The following is a 24,617-nucleotide window of genomic DNA, read 5'->3' on the forward strand; positions in this document are numbered from 1 at the left end:
GCGGGCAAGCATCTTTATTTGTATATATTTCGGTGTAAAAGGACTCAAAGGCTTCATCACAAAGTGTATGTACTAGGCCTCCTATACTATTTTTTGTGAGTGGAATGCAACAGTTTCCGTTCATCAAGCGGGCTGCATGACCCACCAGCCTACCAGGTCTTCTGCCTTCTCCATACGCCTAGGCATTGCCAGGGTGTCTCAGAATTTCAATTCCCTCTCTGCGTGGTCCCTAAATATATCCAATGCTTCACTGACCTGCAAAACCGCATGTAGCCAAGGGTGGCTGGGCAGAAAACTGTTGCTCCAGGTGGTGAAGTGTATATTCACTGTCTTTGGTGTCCCATCGAATAGTCCCGAGAACCCCAAACTCGGTGGACATTGCAATTCCGCGGATGTATGCCTTGAAAGTCTCCCACAGTGTACCCACTGAGGCTACAGAACTATCATTTGTCTGGAAATATAACTGAACATGATCCCGGAGATTGGTTTCAAAGACCACATCCAGACGCGCGTGGGACTTAAAGCACCAGTTGGGTTGGGACTTAGAAAGCCCATCCAGCTGGAGGGTAACTAAAATGGGGAAATGGTCAGAGAATGACCTGCGCCGTATACTCGCACTGTTAACACCACTAAGAAGGACATCACAAAAGAGCCACAGGTCAATATGAGAAAGGGAATCATGCACCGTAGATTAAAATAAGTATGCCCGGTCACAGGGGTGAAGGGCTCTCCACACATCCACCATACGCAGTTCGGTCATCCATTTCTCAGTCAACACATAGTTTCATCTATCCTGGCAGGGAAGTACACCAGGCCAAAGGACCTTGCAATAGTAGGCCTGGCAGGTAAGTGGACCGGGTGGAAGTCATCAAAATACTGTGGTGTAGTGCAAAGTGTTGAAGAAGTGGCAGAACCACTATTGTATTTTGTGAACTATTGTAGAATCATCCTGACAAAGACATTGTTGATGATCCTAATGAACTACGGAAGTATGCTGGTTTCATGAGAAGAACTTGTATTGAACTCCTTATCACAAGTGGGAAGAAGAGCAACCTGTTGAACATTGTGAACTTTTGGTCGAGTTCAAGTTGGAACAAAAAGAACTTTATTGAAACTGTGTTACGAGACACGATTTCCTTATTCTTCTTTTTGGTACTGATGAAGATCCTGTTTGAATCTGGGGAAAAGGAATTCACCCAGGTTATAAAAGAGAAATAGTTACCTGGTTGTGAACATAACTGTTATTTCTGTTGTACTGAATCAGCCATATGTTACCTTGTTAGGTTTGTTATTTGATAAGTGTGAGGGACAGAAAGCTTTTGTTAGAGTGTTTCTTTTAGTTTATTTTGATAGGCAGGGAAATCCTCATCAGGGCGGGGATAGTGAGGGCTTTATCCAACCTTTTGAGTTAATGAAGTGGCATCTTTTGTAAACCCTTCACAAAGTTGTCCGCCTAACATTTCTGACCCCTCAGAGCTGGCACACCGTAGGCAACCCGGGCCTCGTGACCGACCATTTAAGTATAAAGTGTTAAACAACAATATGACTCCTGAAGTAGGTATCAGCAATACAGCGATGTGGGAGTGCCACTATGAACATACTGGTGACTCCACAGCACAGTACAGACATCTACAAATAAAGGAATCATGATCGTCATAGAGCGCTACAGAGGAATACCCAGTCAGGCCCAAACAAAAATATGCAGGTAAACGAAGAGCATCATGGTCCAGTGGCTTGCTCATCCAATAATTTCATGGCTTACTCTGGGAGTGTGAAGAAGTACTTCTTGCCTATACATTCGACGCGTAACTTGGCAGGGTACAGCATGGCATATTTCATGCCCAAATCTCGGAGCCTTTTTTTTAACGTTTTACTCTCCTGCTTCACCGCCACCAAGAAGTCTGGATAAATATGGAGCCTGCTGGAGCCTAAGGGTAGTTCGCCTTTCTCGTGGGCAGTGCGCAGGATTGCGTCCCTGTCTCTGTAGTTCAATATCTGGTCAATTATCAGGCACGGTAGCGTTCCGGGCTTGGGTTTCGGCACCAGGGATCTGTGGGCTCGCTCCACTGCAAACTGTGACAACAGTTTAAGATGGACGAGTAGAGCTAGAATAGTATGCTCTAAGAAGTCCTACATGGAGCAGTCAAGGTTGTTTTCAAGGACTCCGATAATCCAGATGTTGCAGCGCAATCTCGATTCCAGCTCATCAATCTTCTTGGTGACCTGTTGAATTTGCTTGGTTATTGAGGACACATCGTATTTTAACGAGGAAACATTATCCCCCACTGCACCAACCCTAGTCTCTGCCTCGGTCAGTCGCAGATCTGCCTTTTCCAGCCGAGATTTGATGGAGCAGATTGTGCCTTTCAGGTCGTCCAGCTTGTTGTTAAGTGCAGAGATGCCTTCCTGAATACAGGCCATTATGCGCTGTGTCGGCATAGGCTCTCCAGGGTCAGCATCTGCGATTGGTGGCGCAGCTCCGCCAGCTGCCTCGGGCACCATAGGGGTGGTTTTGGCATACATATTCATAGAACACTGTTTCTTCCCTTCACCTGTCCATCACACAATAGTAGTGACCCCCTATCACAAGGTAGGCAGTAAGGGTATCAGTGCAGGGGCAGGTAGCGCGGAACACCAGCAACACTACTGAGCGCTAGCAGCAGGGAGCGTATCTCTAGTACTTCCGGTGGCTGAGCGCCACCTCCCTCATATATAGCAATGCACAAGAGGCTGCAGCAGGCAGCAGGAGCACCGCAGGCACCCCCTTGCAATGTGCTGACCTGGTGTGCGTGTGAACTGGGGTTATGAGTTGCCAGCGGGAGGCCAGTATACCTGGGGCCTGTGATTACCAATGCCAGTAGTGATGGCCCGTAGATCTAGCTGAGGAAACCAGCGCTACTAGTGTACCGCACGCAGTCGCAGACGTGACCCCTTCCCCAGCATGCAAGATGGGGCACCGAAGGGGGCAGCACCAGGTTTTTGGGGGGCAGGAGGATAATTGACACGCCACCGTTTGACACACTGCGTGTCAGTATGTACACAAATAAGCCAGGGGTCTGGCCAATTAATAAGGTCCAGTCAGCGCAGTGGCTGGTGTGCATAGAGGCGTACAGGGATCCACAGTGTCCACGCCTCCCTCTTACAAACTGCCCGAGGGAGGGGGGATAATCCACCCAACAAAGACCAAATGTGGGGATCAGGACTGAAGCTCCTCCTAGGTGCAGTTTAACATGTGTCAGCGTGGGTGCAATGTGATATTCTCAGGCCTGGTCTAGCATACTCTCCTCCAGCCTCAGGTGTAGCCGGCAGCCAGCGCTACAGGGGCTCATCGGCAGGATTTTGTCCATCTGGCCGCGCTTCCACCAGTATTCACGGCCTGGGTCCCAGGGTCCCCAAAAGGCACACCAGCAGTGGTTTCCACTGCCTTTGCTTTATGGGCCGCCACCTGGCACGGGTGCAGCAACGTTTGTGGACTTTAGATTGGGCACCGGACTGCCATTTTGAGCCCTGCATCATGCCTGACCATCAGGCACCGAAATCAGGGTGAAGACAGAGCCTTGCAGAGCGGGAAACCCCGTAAAGAAAGGCGCTCACTCTGCGGCACAGAAATCTTGCAGTGGGCTCTGGAAAAATGACAGTCAAGAGCGGTGAACAGTCGCCACGGGCGCCAGAGCTCTACAGAAGAGCCTGGCTCATGCGCAACAGCACCACCTGCATCATCACAACTTCAACTGAAAGATAAGAGTCAGGTGTCCCTTTTCAATCACCAACAGTATTGAATAACCAAACCCAGTCCTTCTTACTAATTTGGCAAAGAAACACTTTTGCATCTTCCATGTTATTAAGGATACTGTTCTTTCCTTACCATAAAACCTCAAGACTACCAAAATGAATAAATGGTGCCTCCACTCCAGTGGCTCCAATCGCTGGGTTAAGGGACCTTATTTCTTGTTGTCTGCTGGCAGTCTTAACACACAATAAGGAAACTTTGGATTGTGAAAATGAACTCTGTTTTTACTCTTGTCCCAATGTTTTTGGCCAATATCAGATCTTGTGATAATCCTGAAAGCTCACAACAATTGATCTTGGATATTGGCTAGCTTTCGGGATATGGAATGACCGTAGCAAATGAACAGTCCTTATCTGCAAGTTCTGGAACATGTTTAACTTACCAAACTGTCGGAAAAACTTTCCATTGTTTAATATTCCTAACTATACTGGGAAATTACAATAATTAGATTTAAACATCTTTGGCATTCTTATATATTTCCTCAACCCTTTCAATTTTTGATATTCTTGTTTCAAATTGTTGTACTAAGTCAGATTGTTTATCCTGTAGGTCGATTGTGATGTTCAAAGACTAAAGTGCAGTGGTGTGAGAGTTTCCTGATCGTTTTGTATCATCTGACAACAAGGGAACTATTCATTCTTCACACTTGATGGCTAAATTTCACTCTTTGCATCATCGGGTCTTTCTTCTTCATGGTTTTATGGATATTAGCAGATTGTTTCGATGTAAATCTCTTTCAAGCATATCACTAGCAGCTCACTCTATGGCACCCACCAGAAAATCTTTCCATTGCGGGATGCTATCCACGGCTCAGCTGGTATAACCGGAGCTCTTGCTGTCTATGCCTGCATCATAAGGTCTTTCTTCTCCATGGTTTTATGGATATTAATGAGGACTGTAGATTAGATGAAAGGTGGACCAAAGAGATGTGTTGGTCTTAAATCCTACATCCACACAGGAAATATTTCTGGGTCATTAAACAAGGCCCCTAATTTTTGCTATTTGTGAGTCGAAAAATAAAAGCAGGTTCAGACAGTTTTGTTTAGTCATACATGGAATAGCCCACTTACTACTTAGATGACAGAAAATGCTAAAGAAAGTAAATTTTCCGATTGGATGCATTATTGATGACATTGGAGTGTTTATTCCAATTTAACTGTTTTGTAGCTGACCTTTCTATCAAGCGCTGAATGTTGCCTATCTCAGTTTAGCATCAGCAAATATATGTTCCATTTAGCTGCCTGCTCCTTTGTGACAGCTTTTCATTCCAATAATTATGGTTTCTTTTCAACTCTGCCTAAGTTTTCGTTTTTTAACAGTCAAGATGGAGGGTTTCTAAGGTAGTTTACGTGGAAAATCTGATGACGTAATCATCAGATCTGGAGAAGCCAATCTTCTTCATGTGATCTTTTAATGGTGCATCTGTTCTTTTTAGAGAAAATGGCAGAGACTGCAGCCAATGTTTTTTGGAGGGAAGGTCCATCATCACCTACTATGAAGCGTATGCTTCATACTGTGGCATGCGCTTCATAGTAGGTCTGCACACACACTCTGGAGACACCCTGATCCTCAGAACAGACCTTAAGCATAGCGGTTCCTATGATCATACTATATGTGAACCAAGGCATTTGTGACATTTTTTAATACATTGTTGTTTTTTGTCCACCTGGTAATAGAGAAAATTGCCAGCTAACCCCAATAATGGACCTTCCGTCCGAAATGCATTGGGTGCGTTCTCTGCCCTTTTATCGGTACAGAACAGAAGCACCATTAAAAGAGCACAAGAAGAAGATGCATGTGTTTATGTCATATATTATTTGGTAGTCTGTTATTGTGCCTAATGCCGTAGCGATTACTACAATCTGGCGTCTGATTGTTTCATCAGATTTTCCTCATTGGCTATTTTTCCAGAAAAGGGTGTTTTCAGGTTTCTGGAAGATGCCTACTGAAGTAGTGCCGGTCCACACCGTTCCTTTCTAAGATTGGCTCTCATCTGACCCATCTCGAGACTTAGTCCTAATTTTGTCGTATACATTGTTTTGGAACTCAATCTCATTTCTTTTATTGATTAGTGTCTAGCTGTATTGCAAGCTTATGGTTTGTCTCAGAGTGATTTCAGGGGAACACACAGAAGTTCTGATTACAGCTTATGTTTAGCAATACCTCTGTGACCTTGGTGTCATATGTTAAAACTAAGTCTATCGTGTAACTAGCTTTGGGGGCGGGGGTAGAACAGGGGCTCCTTGGACTATATGCCTGAATCACATTGAGGTTCAGATTTGTCACTATTCCTGGAACTGTTCTGTTCTCACGTCTGTGCACCCTTAGATGAAAAACCTGTTACAATCAATTGCATTTGGACTATGGTTGTTTAATAAAATGTTTGCATTCTATCTTGGAAGAAAGTGATATCTACCTGCGTGGTGCAACGTGACTTTTCTCTGTATAAAAACACTTGGCACCGCTCTGCGACTCCGTGCTAAAGGTTCCATGGATTAGACCCAATATGTTTGAAAGAAGTTATTGACTTATCTGGTCGTATTTAAAACACCCTGCTTTCACTGTTGGCTACTCTGTTTTCATAATTGTGTAGCTTAGTGGGAGAGCGTCACTGAAATATTAAGATTGAGCTGTCTGCAAACCATGTTTCAGTCTGAGCCCCTTATATTCTTTTTTCAGAAATAGGTTTATTGATGTCAACATATGAGTTGAAAGAGGGTTAATTAGATCAATTCTCACTTCTGTACTATGGCCAGTCTGTGTCTATGCAATAGGACCAAAAGATTGCACTGGTACTGGAGTTTTTCTAATGGTTCTCTAGACGGGGCGAGTTTCAAGGGGGTGTTTTTGTTTCACGGATGGTCTAATAACATCAATCTCTGGGTAGTATTGTCTTTCAGTTCTACTATGCTTTCCTACTACGTAGTATAATGTGGGTTTGTAAAAAGCTGCTGTCACTTTTAGGTACTGTCGGGCTTTGGTCTGAGCTGAAGGAAGGATGGATTCCTTATGTCATGGATAATATATTCTCTTAATCAGCTGCATCTTTCCCAGGTAGAACCATCCAGTTCCTGTCTCAGATGGTCGATGTTGGGGGAGTAGGGAATGGATCGGACTACAGTCTTTGAAAGCATCAATGTTGCTATAGGACTAGCAGTGCTGCCTCCTCACTGCCTCTGTAGTCCAGTACATTTTCTTTACTGGTCTCTTTCTGTTTTCTTCAGACTGTAGATATCTATACGTAATGGACTGTATTTAACAGTAAAAATGAAAAACAAGGAGCTGTGCTCATAGTCTAATGTGTGTGGGGTGTGGTGTAAACTCCATCAGTATATATTTTACAAAGGTCTACGACTTCTCAGCTTGTACGACCCATTTAAACCATTCTTTTAGCAGATTTCGTGTTATTGAAGCACTGAAAAAGTATTCCCAATCAGTGCATTAATGTATATTAACAATTCGCCAATGCAAATGGATGAACCCACCTGCAACGTGAGCTTCGATGGAGCATCAGTAACTGCAAATAACACTGGGGGGGAGCAAACATATATGCATGGCCCTAGCTTTGGTGACCAACAAAGCTCATAACAGTTTCTAGACCAGCACAGCACATTGTAGAGGAATTGAGAGGGTTCACTGGATTTCTTCCATCTTATGGGGGTTCTCCACCTATGCCTGTTTCACTATAGAAGTAAACTCAACAAACGTGATTAAAGTTCAAAGTAAATCAACCATCCTCCAACACTGAACCTGCACCAAAATGAAAGCAACACCAATAAATGATGACACTCAGTGAAACCAAGATACTTACATTCGAACCTGTTGGAAGAATGGACGTTTGAATCACTACAAATGATTCAAACCGTTTGCGTTGAAGCGTGAACATAATTCCAAAGATTCAAACCCCAACTTCTATGACTGGAGGATTTTTCCATTTCCATAGCCATACTTTATTTTACTGCCCAACCAGTTGAAAAACTGCACTTTAGTTTTGTAGTTGAAAAAAGGGTTTTATTTTGGTTTAAATTGGTTTAGGAAAACGGATGCATGTGTTAGTCAGGGCCAGAAAGTATCTGTCTTCTTTGTAAGACATGGGATATTAAACAGAAATCAGTGCATGTTTGAGTCAGTTTAAGTGATTTTAGCAAGTTGCTTTTTTTACGGTGGGTGTACTTTTTTGCTCAGTAAAATATCTGACAATAGACTTTTAGGACATCATTGGAAGCCTTTTAGGATTGTCGTTCTGTTTTCAGTTAATTTTGCATAGATTGAAAATTATTTAGAATCTGAATCCATGCAAGTCTTGATTTACGAGAATGCTTCTTAGTGCCAAAGTCAATGGCTACTGCTTCAAGCCAGATTGCAAGTAAAGAATGGGGTTGCAGGTGTAAATCAAAAGCTGGAAATACAGCAATGTCTGAGGACATGAGAGGGAGGAAGAGGAGGAAGATGATTTGGAGAAATAATTAGATTGGACTCAGCTGTACACAGGATTCCGAATTAGAAGCAAATAAGTCTTCAAAAGAACGCCAGTTACTTGAAAGAACAAAACATATTAGCAATTGTAACCGTATAGAAGGTTTGTCGCCAGATAGTGACTCTCCCGCTATTGGTGCAGTGTAAAGTTTGTCAGAAGCACACAATCAAGGAGGACAGAAGAGTGAAAGATAAAGAGTTGTTAAACATGTTCAATATTTTCAATCAAGGAATCCTGTAACGGAAAGCACTGTAGGTCAGAGGCTGGCAAGCTACCGAGAAAAGCTGGAGTAACACTGGACCGGATCAGGTGGCAGTGATGCAGTAAAAGTCAAGAAGATCCAGGCAATTTATTCAAGGTTCCAGTTTTAAACCCTCAAAATCCATTGTTCAGAGTCAATTTTGTGCATACATGAAAGATGCAACATATTGATATGTGTATGATTTGGACCCAGAAAGAGTGGGAAGAAGGCATGGTGATTCAGTACAACATAAGTAGCATTTTGAATTATATCATCTAATGGCTCTTTCTAAGTGGCAAACTGGCCAGGAAGATGGTCTCGGAAGTAAGACAAAGCCAAGCAGCACAGGTTTGAAACCCGGTCCCGTCCTTAGGGACTGGGCTCCGGCATTGGCGCGATATAAGAACCAAATTTAATTGATTTTTAACAGTAGTAGACAAAAGAAAGGGCAGCTGTCACCAGACAACTGTAGTGAAATGTGAGATTGATGGCGGTAGTACTAATAAAGGACGTTGATCTAATCGGGGCAGCATGAAAATAGGTGCAACTTCAGCACTGAAACACGTTCCAAGTTCTGCTACTTCAGTCTATTTTACAGTGAATGGTTTATAAATCTCAGCACACTATGCCTCACCTATGTGAGAAGAGAACACTATGCAAAAAACCACAAAGTATGTCCCAAAATCAACTAGAGAACTGAAAAGTTCATGATCAGGGATCTGCAGCCATTTAGTGTTGTAGTACAGTAAGGTTTCAACGCTCTTTTCAATTACCTGACCCCCAAGTACAAATGCCACACTGGAGCTATTTTCCACCTGTGGCAGTGCAGGAATTTGAATGGGGGCCTGCGAAACACAGTATTTCCTGTCCTGGGGGAGGAGAAAGCCATTCTGTTTACCCGACAGCTGATAAATTGGCAAGCGCACAAAGGTCAGATTACATGTTTGTCGCTGAACATTGGGTTCTGTATTTGAATCCCACTGAGCACTCCTCTGAAGCCTTACCTCCAGAAAGCAAGTCCACCATCAACATAGGCCCTTACATACAAAAAATGGATGTTCTCTGCATCCAGCTCTTTGTAGCAAAAACCACACTGCAAACAATATTTTAGAAGATTCGCACAATGTGATCTTAGAGTGGCTAGAGCTTCTGAATTGCAATGTCATATTTTGGTGTTAGATAATGTTGCAAATACTGTCTGAAATGGCAAATTCCATCATATTCAATGTTTTGCTCATTGCTTGAGTCTTGTTGTCTGTAATTACTTGAAGGACTGCATTATTGCCTTTTTGGGAGCGGGAAAGAAAATGTGTGGACTATTTGAACAGCTGGAAATATTGGCATGAGACGCATACTCAACTTAGTCCTGGAAATGTTCGACACCTTGCTTTCCTGTATACCAATCTAGGAAGGAAACAAGCCAAGGGGGAGATTCTGAATCAAATTCAGGAATCCTGGTTGCATATAACATTAACCAATGTATGCATAAACGGCCTGATTTTGAAGAGGAGGATAATAATCAACTGAAATGGGTGTGTTTGATTCAGAGAGTCTTCTAATACATTCGAAATACTGATTGTCTCCTGTATTTTTACAATAGCATTACTGTTGTGTGACGAATTGACAGAAACCACGAGAGTGAATCCCATTTCCACCAGGAACATTTAGTTTCAATAACTGTATATGCTTCACTTGTGAAAAGGGAATTAGGAAAATCCCTGGAAAGACACCACACCAATAGTTTTGCAACAATGTTTGTACTACTTTGTTGAGTATGCAAAGAAAACTATTTGGAGACAAATCCCATAAAAACCACGATTATTAATTAATATTATATTAAGAGGGTTATAAAATTTAAGAATTTCAAATAGTACGTTAGCAATAGAAAGATTGAGGAGGTAGATCTTTTCACATGTTTAGGGTTTATAATCTCAAATAGGAAGCAATTGTGTTTCATTAAAGACAAATGTTTTGTAAAAATGTGTACTTTCATAATACAAATGAAAATCGGATTGTCCAAATACCTATGCTATTACCTCCAGCCTTTAAATGAATTCTTTAAAACTAAAGTTTCTCCAAGTAATATTTATGGGTTGGAACTACTGGAATTCAGTAGCAGTAATTGGTTAACTGCATTGGAAGGTAAGGCTTGGTGTTCAGTGTTGGATCTCCCAGCATCTCCCCCGAATTGCATTGGTACAATTAAAGTTAGGGTTAAGATCCTGGGCGTACATTTTAACATGGAATAAGGTGAACTTTCGTTAAATATCAAGGATCACACCAGTCATTGCAGGACTTTCCTATCCATCACCAATTACCTATATCCAAAAATGTCCATCTCCTTCGTACAGGTCACGTTTCCTAAGATTTACATGGAATATCTTACATACATTTGAAGTTATTGGCCCTCACTTAAATATCCCCCATGAAACTTAGGATTTTTTAATGAGGATCACTTGGAGACCTTGTGTCATTTGGTACTAAATGATATTGTTCTAGTTCACAGAAGACTATTATTTCCGGAGATGTATCCAGTCTGCAGATAGTATACTGCCAGATGCATTCTGGTTGAGACTAATGAATGGAATGCAACGCTCTCTGGTAATAGTGCCGGTATCTTTCCTGGGAGAAATATTTCTTATCCTAGGAGAAGAGCCAAAGGCTAAGAATATAGGGTACAGTAGTTGGCTAGATTCCATAGAAAGAAACAACCAGAAGTAAAATGAATTTGTACTTGCCACTTCGTAAGGCAGAAACGCCTTTCCTTGTACATGCTTTTAGTTTAAAGGTACTTTTAAGAATTGTAATTTATTAATTTGAGGTTGTTTTCCTCAAAGTTTACAGTTGCACCAAATCACTTTACTTAGTTTATGCCCAGACCTTTTTTGTAAACAGGGCTAGTGTGTTATGTGTGTTTCCAAATTACTATGAATTGGTTGTGCTCATGAAATTATTTGTATTTGAAGTTATGCTATGCTCTACTGTTCAGACATTTATTTTTGAGGTTTAGGTATTGCATTTGTCATTTAGAATATTTTTTTAGTGTTCAATAATCGTTATCAGGTTTTGAAATGTTTTATGTGGAAGGTTTATTTTTTTTAATACCACATCACACTAAAAATAAAAAATAAAGAATCCATGGAAAGAAAGTTATCAGTCAGTGTAATAACCTAAATGAAAACAGACTGTGCTGCTGAGAATCATGCCATTCCTAAACACACCTGTTCTTGTAAAATAAAATTAAAAAACGCTCATCTTAATCAGCCAACTATAGAGTATTTTCTTTGAGAGCTGACCCACAAAAATATTTCAGGCTGTGACTTTTCTATAACGGAGACCCGTAGCCATTTTTCAAGAAATGGATTTCCTAGAGAGGCTTTCCTATGATGCAGATTATTCGATGCACATTCTTCTACAATGGAGAGCCATAAGACATTTTAGGAGTTATTTTTTCGTGTTTTAAAAAAGTGGTTTTCTTTTAACGTAAACATCCTGGGAAAATTAAACTTGCATCTATAACTGGGTATGGGTGAAAGTGCCTCACTCTGTATGTTAAGGTGGGGTTCCATGTGGAAGCATGGAACAGCCACAGGTGTGCCACATTAGCATCACCCTTCTTGCCCACTGTAGAAGCACTGTTCCCCAGATACCATGGCATGCTAGATGCTACACAGGTGGACAAATAAATACCAGGACAGGTGACGGGACCTACTGGGGCCTGGAGACCGGCTGCCCTATAGCCTTCTGTCTATTTACGTGCCTTGGCATGCTCGCAGATGTAAAGAGGAGACCTCTGTCGCAGTGCCCAAAATGGCCTGTCCCCATAATAGAGCATTTAATAGAGGAATAAATGAGAGGGGTTTACGGATGAAGCAGTAAATTATTGCCAGGCCTTCCAATCTACCTTTTCCGTTGGCTTTGTTGATATTTAGCTGTTGCAGCACTGTCGACTGTGTCTGGGACAGTAGCTTAAGGGCAGCATGCGGGTGTGGCACTGGAGGGGCTGCAGACCTGCTTCATCTACCATTCAGCTCTGGGATATGTATGGGGCAGTTGCAGCGGCACAGTCAGTGTGGTTTTGGGCTGCTGCATCCCTCCGCAATGAGCATCTTGGGTTTGTGGCACAAAAGGGTTTTTCCTTTAGTTTTTAATGTTCTGCTCCCTCTCCTGCTGCCTCCTTTCTGACCTTCTCTCGATTCTATTTTCCCCCTTTTCTCCAACTCTAGCTCTCCCTGTTTCTAGAAGCTAACCCATGAACCACCAGCTTTGCTTTCAGCCACTCCTTGTTTCTAGAAAGTCAAGAGGAAACAAGAAGTATACCAACCTGAGACTTTGATTCCTTCCAGTCAATTCAACATGCATTGAGAACCAATACGAAACAGCTAGCTTAAACTTTGTCAATTCAACTCAAGCTCTTAAAAATACAAACTTGCGGTGACTATATTAGCATGACAATAGATGACAATAGATGTCATCTATTGTCATTAACATCTATTGACATTCACCCTGTTCATTTTAGAACTAGCAGACCAATTTGAACCACGTAGTAGTTAAATTACACATTTTGCGACTTGCATCGAATAGTCAGCTAGATGCTGGCTCTACAGAGTCGAGCTGATTCGAGCAAATGTTTTAAACGAATGGAACTCAGACTGGGTCGAGCGCTTTACAAGCCCATACTAAATGAACACACAGAGAAGGGATGTTCAAAGTTAAATTGTACCAAAAGAGGTTTGAGCACACTAGTTGCATCTTGTAAGCACTCGATCTATTTGTTTTACTTTACCTTCAGATAGATCTGTTCTTCCATTTTTTCTTGAATACGGATTCCCTCCATTTTTGTTTTCCTTCGTCTGATGAAGTCAATTTTTGCTAGCTCTGCTTTTTTTGCAGAACAATCAGGACAACTGGAGGGGTCGTGAATTTTGAGTTCATTAGCCTGCAATAGGACAACGTACATAATGAGTTCAAGCATGAAGTACATAGCTGAGCTCAATTAATTGTTTACCATTGTGAACAAATAAAATTCAAGCTCACGTAAATTACCCTGTGTAATTTTGCGAGAATAACAGAACACTCATCGCACAAGAAATGTAGTTTAACGCCTTTATTTCTGCAACAGGAAGGGTTGTATCACAACCTGTCAGAGGTTTATGGCATGCCTAACATAATGGAATGGCCAACTTGGGTGTCCTATGAAACCGGCAAACGGGAGACAGAAGGACAAAACATTAGCAAGAGGGAATGAGGTCCCAAAGTCTCTGGACAAAACCTGGTCCTCCAAAGCCAGGATGCAAACGTTTGTCATATGGGTTAGTCTCATCCTAATGTTTAGGACGTTTAAGGATTGGGAGTAGCGGCAGCAACTAGAAGATATAAATAAGTGCACCCCACATTAGCAGCATAGGGGTTGCAACAAAAGAAGTGTGAGGGCATAATCTAAGAGGCCCTAATATCACAGTTGAAATCCGAGATGAATGGCCAGAATGATTGTTAGCATCAATCTCCGACTGGCAAAGTGCGCTTTAGACTGACATTATTCTCACCCACCTGCAAAGGGTCACTGTCCTGGACTTAGGTGCGCAACAACCCCTATTTGTTGGCCTTCTCTTTATGATGCTGCAGCTCTGGCAGGCTCATGGCTATAGCCACAGCTGGCCTTCAATCAGTTCCTCTCACATCAGGTTTCTACTGACCTTTGCCAAATAGGACAACTGCGATTAAGAAGTAAACCAAGACCAAGAGTACAGGCTTCATAGTTTTATTAGGGGACTATGTACAGAAAAATGTTTGAGTTCCAACTTTTGCCTCAGCTCCTAAAAAGAGGACTGCCTGTCCCATTGCACATAATCATAGGGGCCACTGTCTAAGGGCTTGTGAGACGTGTAATGGTACCAGGTCCCATCGTTCCTTTATGTAGTTTTCCAGTGTGGTGGTAATTCAGCAGGGCTGGAAGGATGACCAAAGAGCGCAGTTGTGATTGGATCTGCCCCCTCAGAAAATTACAGACTTGCAAACGGGGCTTGGGTACTTTCGACAAGGCTGGTAGAACATTGTAGCCTATGACCATTTAGCCCGGGACTACACAGCAAAGTACTTTTCAAGGGTGTTTTTTAAACAAATATTCAAAGAACTATTGTGTAAGGATGGTGACAAAGCTCAACAAATAAGGTGTCAGGTTTCTAACTCCAAAGGTCAGGCTATAACATGAGAAAAAGGGCCAGTGCGATTCTCAACAAAAGGCTTCAAAAGAACATGGGCCTCTCACTCTTGTTCTAGAGATATTTGGCAAAGAATGTGCCAAGTGTTCCAAACTTCTACAGATCCAACAGTCAGGTGGCAGGTGCACATCAAAAGTCCCAAATGTCTTTCCAAGTCTCCACCAAAGAAAATCCAAAAAGTCTTCCCTCTTCAAAGAAGGTGTTTTCCCCCTTTCCAGGGCTGTGTGAGAAACCTGTGGGCTTTTGTCACTCATGGACCTCAGGGATTCTTTGTTCGGGTGGCCAGGGCACGGCCAACGTCTTTGGAACCAGACCCTGGGGGTGGACCAGTGCAGGAGGATCACCAGAGCAGGAGATCCTTGGAGACAGTTGGAGGAATGCCCTCGGGAGGGACGCGGTATTTGCTCTTTTTTGACAAACCCCTACCAGACACTTACTCCACCTTTATAGGTTGTTATGAATCCTGTCCATTGCCCCCTCCCCAATTCCAACAGGTACTAAAATTAAAGGGAGGCATAGGAGAAGAAATATATCCCTATCGGACATTCCCGCAGTCACTATGGGACATTATCACCTACAACCACACATCTGCCCACATCACCCTGACAAACACTAACAGAAGTTTTCCTCCATCATGAAAGAAAACTACAACTCACATACTTCCTCCCCGTTTCCTTCTTTCAAAACCACTGGGACGAAGAAGAGGAACAGAGTTATGAAGATTGCCCATAGGAACCAATGTACCATGGATTCCTGTGGGCAGACTTCATATTGTCCCAATAACGAGGAGAGGCAGGGTCAGGCAACTGACTCCAATTAACACTCCCTGTCAGTATAAAAGGTGGAGCACTGAGAAACGCTTTGAGTGAGCTGGGGATGCAGTGTGGACCAGAGGAGCTCATGAGCAGAGGAGAGTGTTTAAAGAACCCTGGAGAGTCTGGAAAGGAGCTGAGGGCCAGGATGCGGATCCTGTGTCATTGAAGGGCTGCAGCAGGGCTGAGGAGCTGTGCCTTCCAAGAGCCAAAGATTGCAGATCATATCCTGCTGACTGTTCACATGAGTACTTGTTTACCCATGGCATGTGAAGGGAAGCCCATGTGCCTGAGGGGCAAGTGGGAAGACCCTGACCTCGACTCAAAGTTCCAGAGAAGTCGCTTGCCAGCACTGCGCTAACCGGGGGAGTGTCTTAGCAAGAGAGAGGAAATTCCGGAGAGCGTGTGTTTGGCTGGAGCGGCAACCTGAGCATTGAATTTGAGAAAGAAAGCAGGAAATAAAAAGGCCCATTAAAGGCATTGTGGGACTTGAAGTTCTTTTTTGAAATGAAGAGTGAAATTGAACTGTAAAATAAAGTAACAGAGTGGTCTGGGGAAAACGAAAGTACCGAAAAAAAGGGGGGTGCTAGGGAGCCACAACAGTGTAGGTAAGATTGCAATCTAATATTTCAACTATGGTTCAATAATATATAGAATTTGATATGATTGTTTCAGGTGCAATAGGGGAGGTCTCGAGGCCACCTACCGGTTCACAGATTATGCTAATAAAGCTCTTCAGTCTCCACTAATAATACAGACCCTGCATTACATCAAATGTCCACCCTTCTCGTCTTCGCTGACACAGAAACCTTCCTCTTACATCCCCCGGACCCACACCGTATCACTTGACCAGATGCCAATTTGGTATTCATCTAGCTGATGCAGGAATAGGGCACACCACAGATTCACCTCTGCGCTTGTGCCATATTCCCTGCATGCCCCTAAGCTATTCAACATTACTACATTGTATTACTGACTGGGGACGCTGCGGCCTCGGCACATCTGACCTCGAACACACAGAGTGACGCCTCTGCATCGCGCTGGTGAATCGGATCGTCTGGCTTGCGGCTTTATATCAGTCACAACCCTGTAGGATCCATTGATCCACATAACAGAATTATCAGGCGCCCCACAAGATAGCGATATAAATGCACTATCACAAACCGAAACCGAAATGTAACCCGTGTTCCACACCAAGATGGCGACTTTGCAACGTGACGCCGGCATGCATGCGCACCAGCGCCATGACAACCACATACACAGTGGATCAGGTTGCGGCGTGCAGACAGCCGGCTCGACCCCTCACTGTGCTTTACTGGGTAAACTGGACTTTACTGTCCTATAATTCGCATAGAGAATATCTACAACACAGCTTGTCCGGCAGCTTTATGCACGGCAGCCAATGTAACATTCACATGCTCTAACACATCATTTTACTCGCACACCACGAAGAACACCATGACTCTGCTACTTGAAGCATGAGAGATAAATCATTGAGATTATCAGCTACAGCCTTAATATTATGTGTAGCAGAACACTACACATTAAATGGCACATATGAGAAATATATTCACACTAACACCTCAGGTGATTACGCCTTTCGTCAATAAAACCTTGTGGTATATTTTATGGAATCTAGTATATGTAGCTAGTGGTAGGGGGATCAGATACCTCAGGGCCCCAGCGCTACAAATAAGAAGGTCCTATACCGAGGCTTTTTTTTGTCTTCAACAGTTATGAAAGCACTCACTCGGCTGGACTGCATTCTTACCACCTGGCTTTTGGAGTGATTACTCAAACAGGCTAAGTCATTTACCTTTTGGCTTTAGATACACCTATTCTCTGTGCTTGTTTTCCTGATAAATGACACCAATTTTTAACCACACAGGTAGGATCCCACATCTACTGACCCCCCACCCATAGTGATCAAAGGTTAGTGATCTTAAAATTTATGGAAGTAAATATATCAGATTATTTCCAAACAATGGAACTGAACTAGTAGGTTCATTGTTCCTTAGGTGATAACATAAGATCATTAAGGTTGAAATACGAATTTTTCAGAAACAATAAGTTCCCTGCCCCAAAGATGGATTAACCATATTACGAAATGAGGCGGTATTACTGATCTGAGAGGTGCCTATTGGACAATATGCTATAAAAAGAAATAGCTTGATTATAGCAATCCAAGAACACAATTGACACATTAAGTTGATGTATTCTGACCCATATCAAATGGATTGCTCTAATGTATAATGTTTTTTGGATATAACTGATTTGTTGTGTATAATTTCTACACATATAACTGTAAACTATCAGATTGTGATTTAAAAAACAATCATCTTTCTGTTTTACTTGCCACTTAAGTGGATATGATCAATGTATATTTTTAATTGTTTATTTATTGGAACTGTCTTTAATCATGTCATCAAAATGTACTTATGAAATCATCATATTGTGAATCAGGCCTACTGTGAGAAGTGTCTATCCAGGTACTTTTGGTTTCACACTTAGACCATACATTTTATGTCCACCAAGGAGTGCATTTTAGGGTTACTGGCTGGCAACAACTGGTTGTGTTCTATGAAAATGAAAGTAAACCCATTTGAAAGACTCTGTACTCTTTAGACTCGAGCCCGACAGAAGGAAGCCTAAAGGAAGTGAACTGTGATAATCTTTTATGAACCAAGCAGGCTCGAGTCCCACAGAGGGAAGCCTAAATAAGAATTGTGTTTGAAGAAGTTCTATGAAAACTGTGTTTTGATTCTGACAAAAGTGGAGAGACTTTGCAATCTCAGCGAGATCCGGACTTGGTTAAGGAAAACCAGAGGGGTAGGGTGTGAAGAAAGGTACAGAAACTGTGGATAAAGTATTGAGGCAAAGCAAGGCTGAAGAGAGCTTAAGAAGTTTGTGCAAACTGTTTAATCTGGTCAGATATTTGGAACTTTGTGCAAAGCATACAAGTACCATAAGGCATAGCAAACGCTAAAGAATAAAGCTAGGGGAAGGGAACCCAGAGAAAGAAAATTGAAACGGTTTGACCCCAAGAGAGGGGAACCAAGAAAGAAGTTCAAAGTAAGAGGCTGTGGCCCAGTTGAGCGGGGCCTATAAAGACTTTGAAATACACTTTTCTTTGGAACTTTCTTTTTTCGTGCTGAAAAGCTTCGAACCTTCGTTTTGGTGCTGTAAAACGCAGGGGGACTGACCTGGATTTGGGGGGGAGAAGAGCCGAGAGGTCAAAATCCCAAACTTTGAGATGGAGTACGTGAATGCCAAGCAGGCTCTTGAGGGCCGAGCCAGCTACCCCGGGTGCACCCACATAGCAGAGTGGGCCCATACGTCAAGTGCTCCACCCCACCCACGTTCTATACGACGTGGGCAAGAATCTTTATACGCCATGCTGACATCCTTGTTTTCCCACTGATTTTCCGTTGCATTACATTTCCCTATTTCACTTGTATGTTATTAGAGTGAGGGCGGGCAATAGGGTTTTCTAGTTTAATTGTTGTTGTTTTGTACTTACGATGGACTAGGACTCTTTTCTTTTTATTTAGATGGTAGAGTGTGATGTCATCTTTAGTGTTCGGGCAAGACAATAAGTGGTGATTTGTAGCTTGTGTCCTCGTCCTTCTTTTGTTACCATGCTTTCCTCACCGCTGGTGAGAAAGGGGTTGTCTCGTCTTCCAACAATCTCTTTGGGCTGTGGGCTTCCTCTGGCTGCAGATCCACGGCTCTTAAGGTAGGTGGTTTTGGGGTCCTCCCAACCCCAGTCTTCCGATTCTTCCTCTTGGGGTTCTCTCCTGGCAGGGTGTTTGGAGCCCACCCAGCTGAATGCAAGGTTGGGGCTTGTGGCATGTTTGGTGCACTCTGGTGGGATTTGTTGAAGAAGCATAGCCCTACTCTCACCTAGCCACATGTCTAGTTGATCCTCTTTCCTGGGTCCTTCTCAGTCATGCCCAGCCCTATGCTGTCCTCCTTACTCTCCTGCATAGTAATCCCATCTCATACCTCCTTCTGCCTTTACATTCTCCCATGGAGCAATAAGTTGGTAGTTTTCCTTTCAACCTCCTGACTCCCAAGGTCCATTTCCTTCCCGTCTTTAGCAGCTCAGTCTCTTCCTCTCCCCTCCTGATGCTAACACTCCTCTTTCTCCTGCCAACAATGCTCACTCCTCTGCTGGCATCTAATCTCCTCAATATAATTCTACCTCAAGTCTTATGTACTCCCCATCAATACTCTACTGCTAGATCTCGACTCTCCTCCTCCTCCTCCTTCTCCTCCTCCCCAAGGTAAGTCTCAAGTCTGGTATCCTTCTCCTCTCTTCTCTTTAGAATTATGTCCCCATGTCTCTCCCAGTGAGTAACTGTGACCATCTGTCAGATGGTATCTCATTCTTTTCTCTATAAATATCTTCCTCTTTCATCTCACCAGATGTATCCTCTTCTGAACTCTACAAAATAATATCTCTCTCCTTCTCATACACAATATCTCACTCTTTTCTTTCCCAGGCGATACACTCTTCTCCAAAACACTAATTTTCTTCCCTAACAAAATATCTCCTCTCTTTCTCTTCCCAACAGAATTTCCCTCCTTTAGGAATAGCAAGCCTCCCTCCACACATTATCTATGTCTGCCTTTTTCAAACAGGATCTCTTGGCACCATGCTACTATTGCTCCCCTCCTCCAACACAAAACTCTTAGTCCAAGCCAATCAGTCCATCTTCTCTACTTCATGCTCCTCCAATCTCAACAGAACCTCTTCTTACCAGGTATCCACCCTCAAGCTCTACTCACTTAAGATCTCCAGAACCAAGGTCTTCAAGGGTCTACTGCTCTCCTCCTGCAGCTCACCCAAGGATTGAATTGGCTGATATGGCTGCCGATCTCTCCTGTGCTTAGGGACAGTGGGTGCTACTGGGTTGTGTTGGCAGGGCTACTCTATAGTTGGGACATGAGCTTATGTTCAGGTGATTGACTAAAACATATTTTAAGCCCTGCTATCATTTTGGATTTCATAACTGGCCTAAACATATTGGTTCATCCCTCCCCCCTTGAAACCCTGCTGCCACAACATGCTTCAAAATGGTTTCCCCTGCTTCTTCAGCGTTTGAATTGAGAATGAGACAAATCTCTTGTAACGTTATTATTATTTATTTATTGCATTTGTTGTACGCCCAAACCCTGAAGTATCACGGCGTAAATTATACATAAATACTTAGTATGCATCTTGGTGGTTGCGGGTACATAGAATTAACATACATGTTAATGTTCCAGATACAATGCAATGAAGCATAACGTGGTAAATCATATTGGGCCTCATTACAACCCAGGCGGTAAATTCCCTACTTTACCACCATGGTGTAAACTCCGTTTACACCATGGTGGATGGCGGATTTACCGCCCCATTCCAAGGTGAGTGGGGCGGTAAATCCCCATTCCCCATTTACCCTTCCCCATTCCCATTTTTGCCCCATAGGGCATAATCGGAGTGGGGAAGGCGCTAATTACGGCACCGTAAATTACGGTGCCGCAATTAGCACCAAGGCGGGTTAGCGCCTTGCATTTTAACGGCTGCTAAAAGCAGGCGTTAAAATGGTAATCAGGCGTTAAGGGTTAACGACGGCGCCTGGGTTGTAATGAGGCCCATTGACAAAGAAAGACATACAGGAGCATGATACAGTTGCGACGTATCAGTTTGGATGGATGCTAAATCCTTAGGTCTAGCTCTTAGTTCCAGTGTAAGGACACGAAGTGCAAGTGGTGTGGCCGTCACTGCCGTAGACTCTGGGAGAGTAGAGATGAGCGCAGTGGCTGGCTGATGTGCGAGGTAAATGTGGGAATCAATATTTGTTAAATAGCCAGGTTTTAAGGAGTTTCTTAAATTTGGTTAGCGATGGTTCATTACTGATGTAATTTGGGAGGGAGTTCCAAACTCTGGGTGCAGATCTCGGGATCTGTAGCAATGTATTGTTGTTGGATCTAAGCACTCTGGTAGTGGTTTTACGGTTGATACTTTTGTTGAGATAGTTGGGTGCGTTACCTGCGACACATTTATGTGTGATTGTGAGGGTTTTGTGGAGAATCCTTGCTTGGATAGGTAGCCAGTGAACATCTCTTATGTGTTGAGATATGTGTTCACTCTTTTTTATTCCTAAAGCTGCTCTTAGTGCTTTATTCTGCGGTAGTTGCAATTTATTTAGGTTTTTCTTAGAGGTCCCTAATAGTAGTATGTTGCAGTAATCAATCTTGTCAAGTATTAGGGCTCTGGCAGGTGTGATACAGTTTTGTTGGGGTGCCTACTATCAAAATTTCAGTTTTTTCACCATTTAAGCAGAGACTATTTTGCTGCCATCCAATTCTGGATGATGTAGTAGATTTTATTCACAAGAATGGTGTCTTGTTCGAGGTTGCCTGATATCGGTATTAGTATTTGAGTATCATCGGTGAAATTTGTGTATACAACTCCCATTGCATCTAGGGCTGCAAACAGAAGTTTTGTGTATGCATTGTAAAGCGTTGAGGATAGACATGATCCTTGGGGGACTCCCAGCGGCACCGGAATGTGGTACGCTGAGACGTCTCCTATAGGTACGATCAGAGAGGAATGATTTGATCCACGCGGTTGCATCTTTGGAGAATAGAAAATTGTTTGCTAATGTTAGGTAAAGTTTGCTATGATTAACTAAATTGAATGCCGGGGAGGGGTAAAGTAATAAGAGTATGCACAATTTTCCTGAATCCCTGACCACGTCCATTTGGTTTTTTAGATCCAGCAATGCTGTCTCTGTGCTGTGTCCAGGGCGGAAACCTGATTGTCTTTCTCCTAACAGATGGTAATTTTCAAAGTGAGATTGTACTTGGGTGTAGGCAATTCTATCTATGATTTTAAGGAGGAAGGGTACTGTGGTAATGGGTCTATAGTTGGTGGGGATCGTAGGATCTAATAATGGTTTCTTGAGAAGCGGGGTCACCCAAGCTTCTTTAATATTAGAAGGGATAGAATTTGTGGCAAAGGAGGCACTGACGAAATGTGTAATGGTTGGGACTAATGTGGGGGCGCAGTCCTTGACTAGGTTGGGAAACTTGTTGAAACATGTACAATTTCTTCATTGTTGTAGCTTTGTAACATCTGTGATGTTGACCAGAAGAGGAGAAAGGTCTTTGTTTTTCTTTGCTCACATACAATAAGAGCCAGTTTCACATTGTCTGCATTTAATTTTGTATCCGCAAGAATTCTGTTGCTCATGCGGGTATGATTCCTAATGGAAAAGGTTTACTTCTACATCGGTCCTGAAGCAAAAAAATGCATTTCCTTGCTGGTCCGGGACTTGCAACTTCCTTTCGTATAAGGGAAGGCTTCCTTCCCTACATCAGTGGATTGGATATGTCTAGGCGACACCCCACTGCATTATTGCCAATTGTGTTATTTGAATCTAGGTGATACCCCACTGCATTATTGCCAATTGTGTTATTTGAATCTAGGTGATACCCCACTGCATTATTGCCTATTGCGTCATTTGAATCTAACCTATTGTGTTATTTGAATCTAGGTGACACCCCACTGCATTATTGCCTATTGCGTCATTTGAATCTAGCCTATTGTGTTATTTGAATCTAGGTGACACCCCACTACATTATTGCCAATTGTGTTATTTGAATCTAGCCTATTGTGTTATTTGAATCTAGGTGACACCCCACTGCATTATTGCCAATTGTGTTATTTGAATCTAGGTGACACCCCACTGCATTATTGCCAATTGTGTTATTTGAATCTAGGCGACACCCCACTGCATTATTGCCAATTGTGTTATTTGAATCTAGGCGACACCCCACTGCATTATTGCCAATTGTGTTATTTGAATCTAGGTGATACCCCACTGCATTATTGCCTATTGCGTCATTTGAATCTAGCCTATTGTGTTATTTGAATCTAGGTGACACCCCACTGCATTATTGCCAATTGTGTTATTTGAATCTAGGCGACACCCCACTGCATTATTGCCAATTGTGTTATTTGAATCTAGGTGATACCCCACTGCATTATTGCCAATTGTGTTATTTGAATCTAGCCTATTGTGTTATTTGAATCTAGGTGACACCCCACTGCATTATTGCCAATTGTGTTATTTGAATCTAGGCGACACCCCACTGCATTATTGCCAATTGTGTTATTTGAATCTAGGTGATACCCCACTGCATTATTGCCTATTGTGTCACTTGAATCTAGGTGATACCCCACTGCATTATTGCCTATTGTGTCACTTGAATCTACTACCACCCCCACACAATGCCAGCGCAGTACTGTAGAAAATGCTAACTATTTTACTCATCTTCTGTGCAATGGCCACGCCCGTATCCCCAGACACTCCTATCCAGGAGACTGAGTCAGGAGCCCCCCCTCCCCAGCCAGGCTCCAATCTCACCCACAACTCCCACACAACTAGATACTATCCTGACCCTTCCTACCCAAGATATTATTGCAAGTCAGGACCCAAAACCCATGCCTCCCTTCCCTGTCCTACCACCGAAAGAAACAACAAACTTCGCGCCAGACTCTGTAAACTTTATGAGCCGCCCCGAAGATCCCTGTCTGACTCCAAATGCGAAGCTAAAAGGTCCACCAAAGGCACCACTATACCCACAACCAAGTCCAAACTTATCACCCATACAAACATCCCGGTAAAAACGAATGTACACTCCTACAAAGGAGCTCTCCTAAATACCAGATCATTGGTCGCACATGCCCTCGATATAGCAGACCTAATCACAGAGAAATTAGACTTTATTGCCCTAACCGAAACGTGCCTCCACAATGCAGCAGGCCCATCTCTAATGCTGGCCATCCCAGACGGCTACACTATATTTAGGCAGGACCGGGTAGGTAACCGGGGCGGTGGCATCGCCATCATATCCAAAGCAAGTTTAGCTCTCAGACTAGCCCCGACTCAAACTCTGCAGTCGTGTGAATCCCTCACTTCCAAACTCCCCATAAATCACACCCAATCCCTCACTATCCACCTGATTTACAGACCACCAGGTCCACTTGGAACATTCGAGGAAGATTTACATAACCTAATCT

At 43.0% G+C, this 24,617-nt stretch overlaps 1 protein-coding gene across 1 annotated transcript in view; it reads right to left on the reverse strand.

Moving 5' to 3' along the window:
• The window catches only part of C5PH8orf48 (chromosome 5p C8orf48 homolog), a 445,712-nt gene that overhangs the window by 54,122 nt on the left and 366,973 nt on the right, over positions 1–24,617 (reverse strand). Inside the window, exon 5 of the mRNA XM_069612536.1 lies at positions 13,295–13,447. Within this exon, the coding sequence (XP_069468637.1) occupies positions 13,295–13,447 (153 nt within the window). The remainder of the gene's footprint in view (positions 1–13,294; positions 13,448–24,617) is intronic.

The sequence above is a fragment of the Ambystoma mexicanum genome, chromosome 5p (assembly GCF_040938575.1).
Source record: "Ambystoma mexicanum isolate Mex_15411 chromosome 5p, UKY_AmexF1_1, whole genome shotgun sequence".
Lineage (NCBI taxonomy): Eukaryota > Metazoa > Chordata > Amphibia > Caudata > Ambystomatidae > Ambystoma > Ambystoma mexicanum.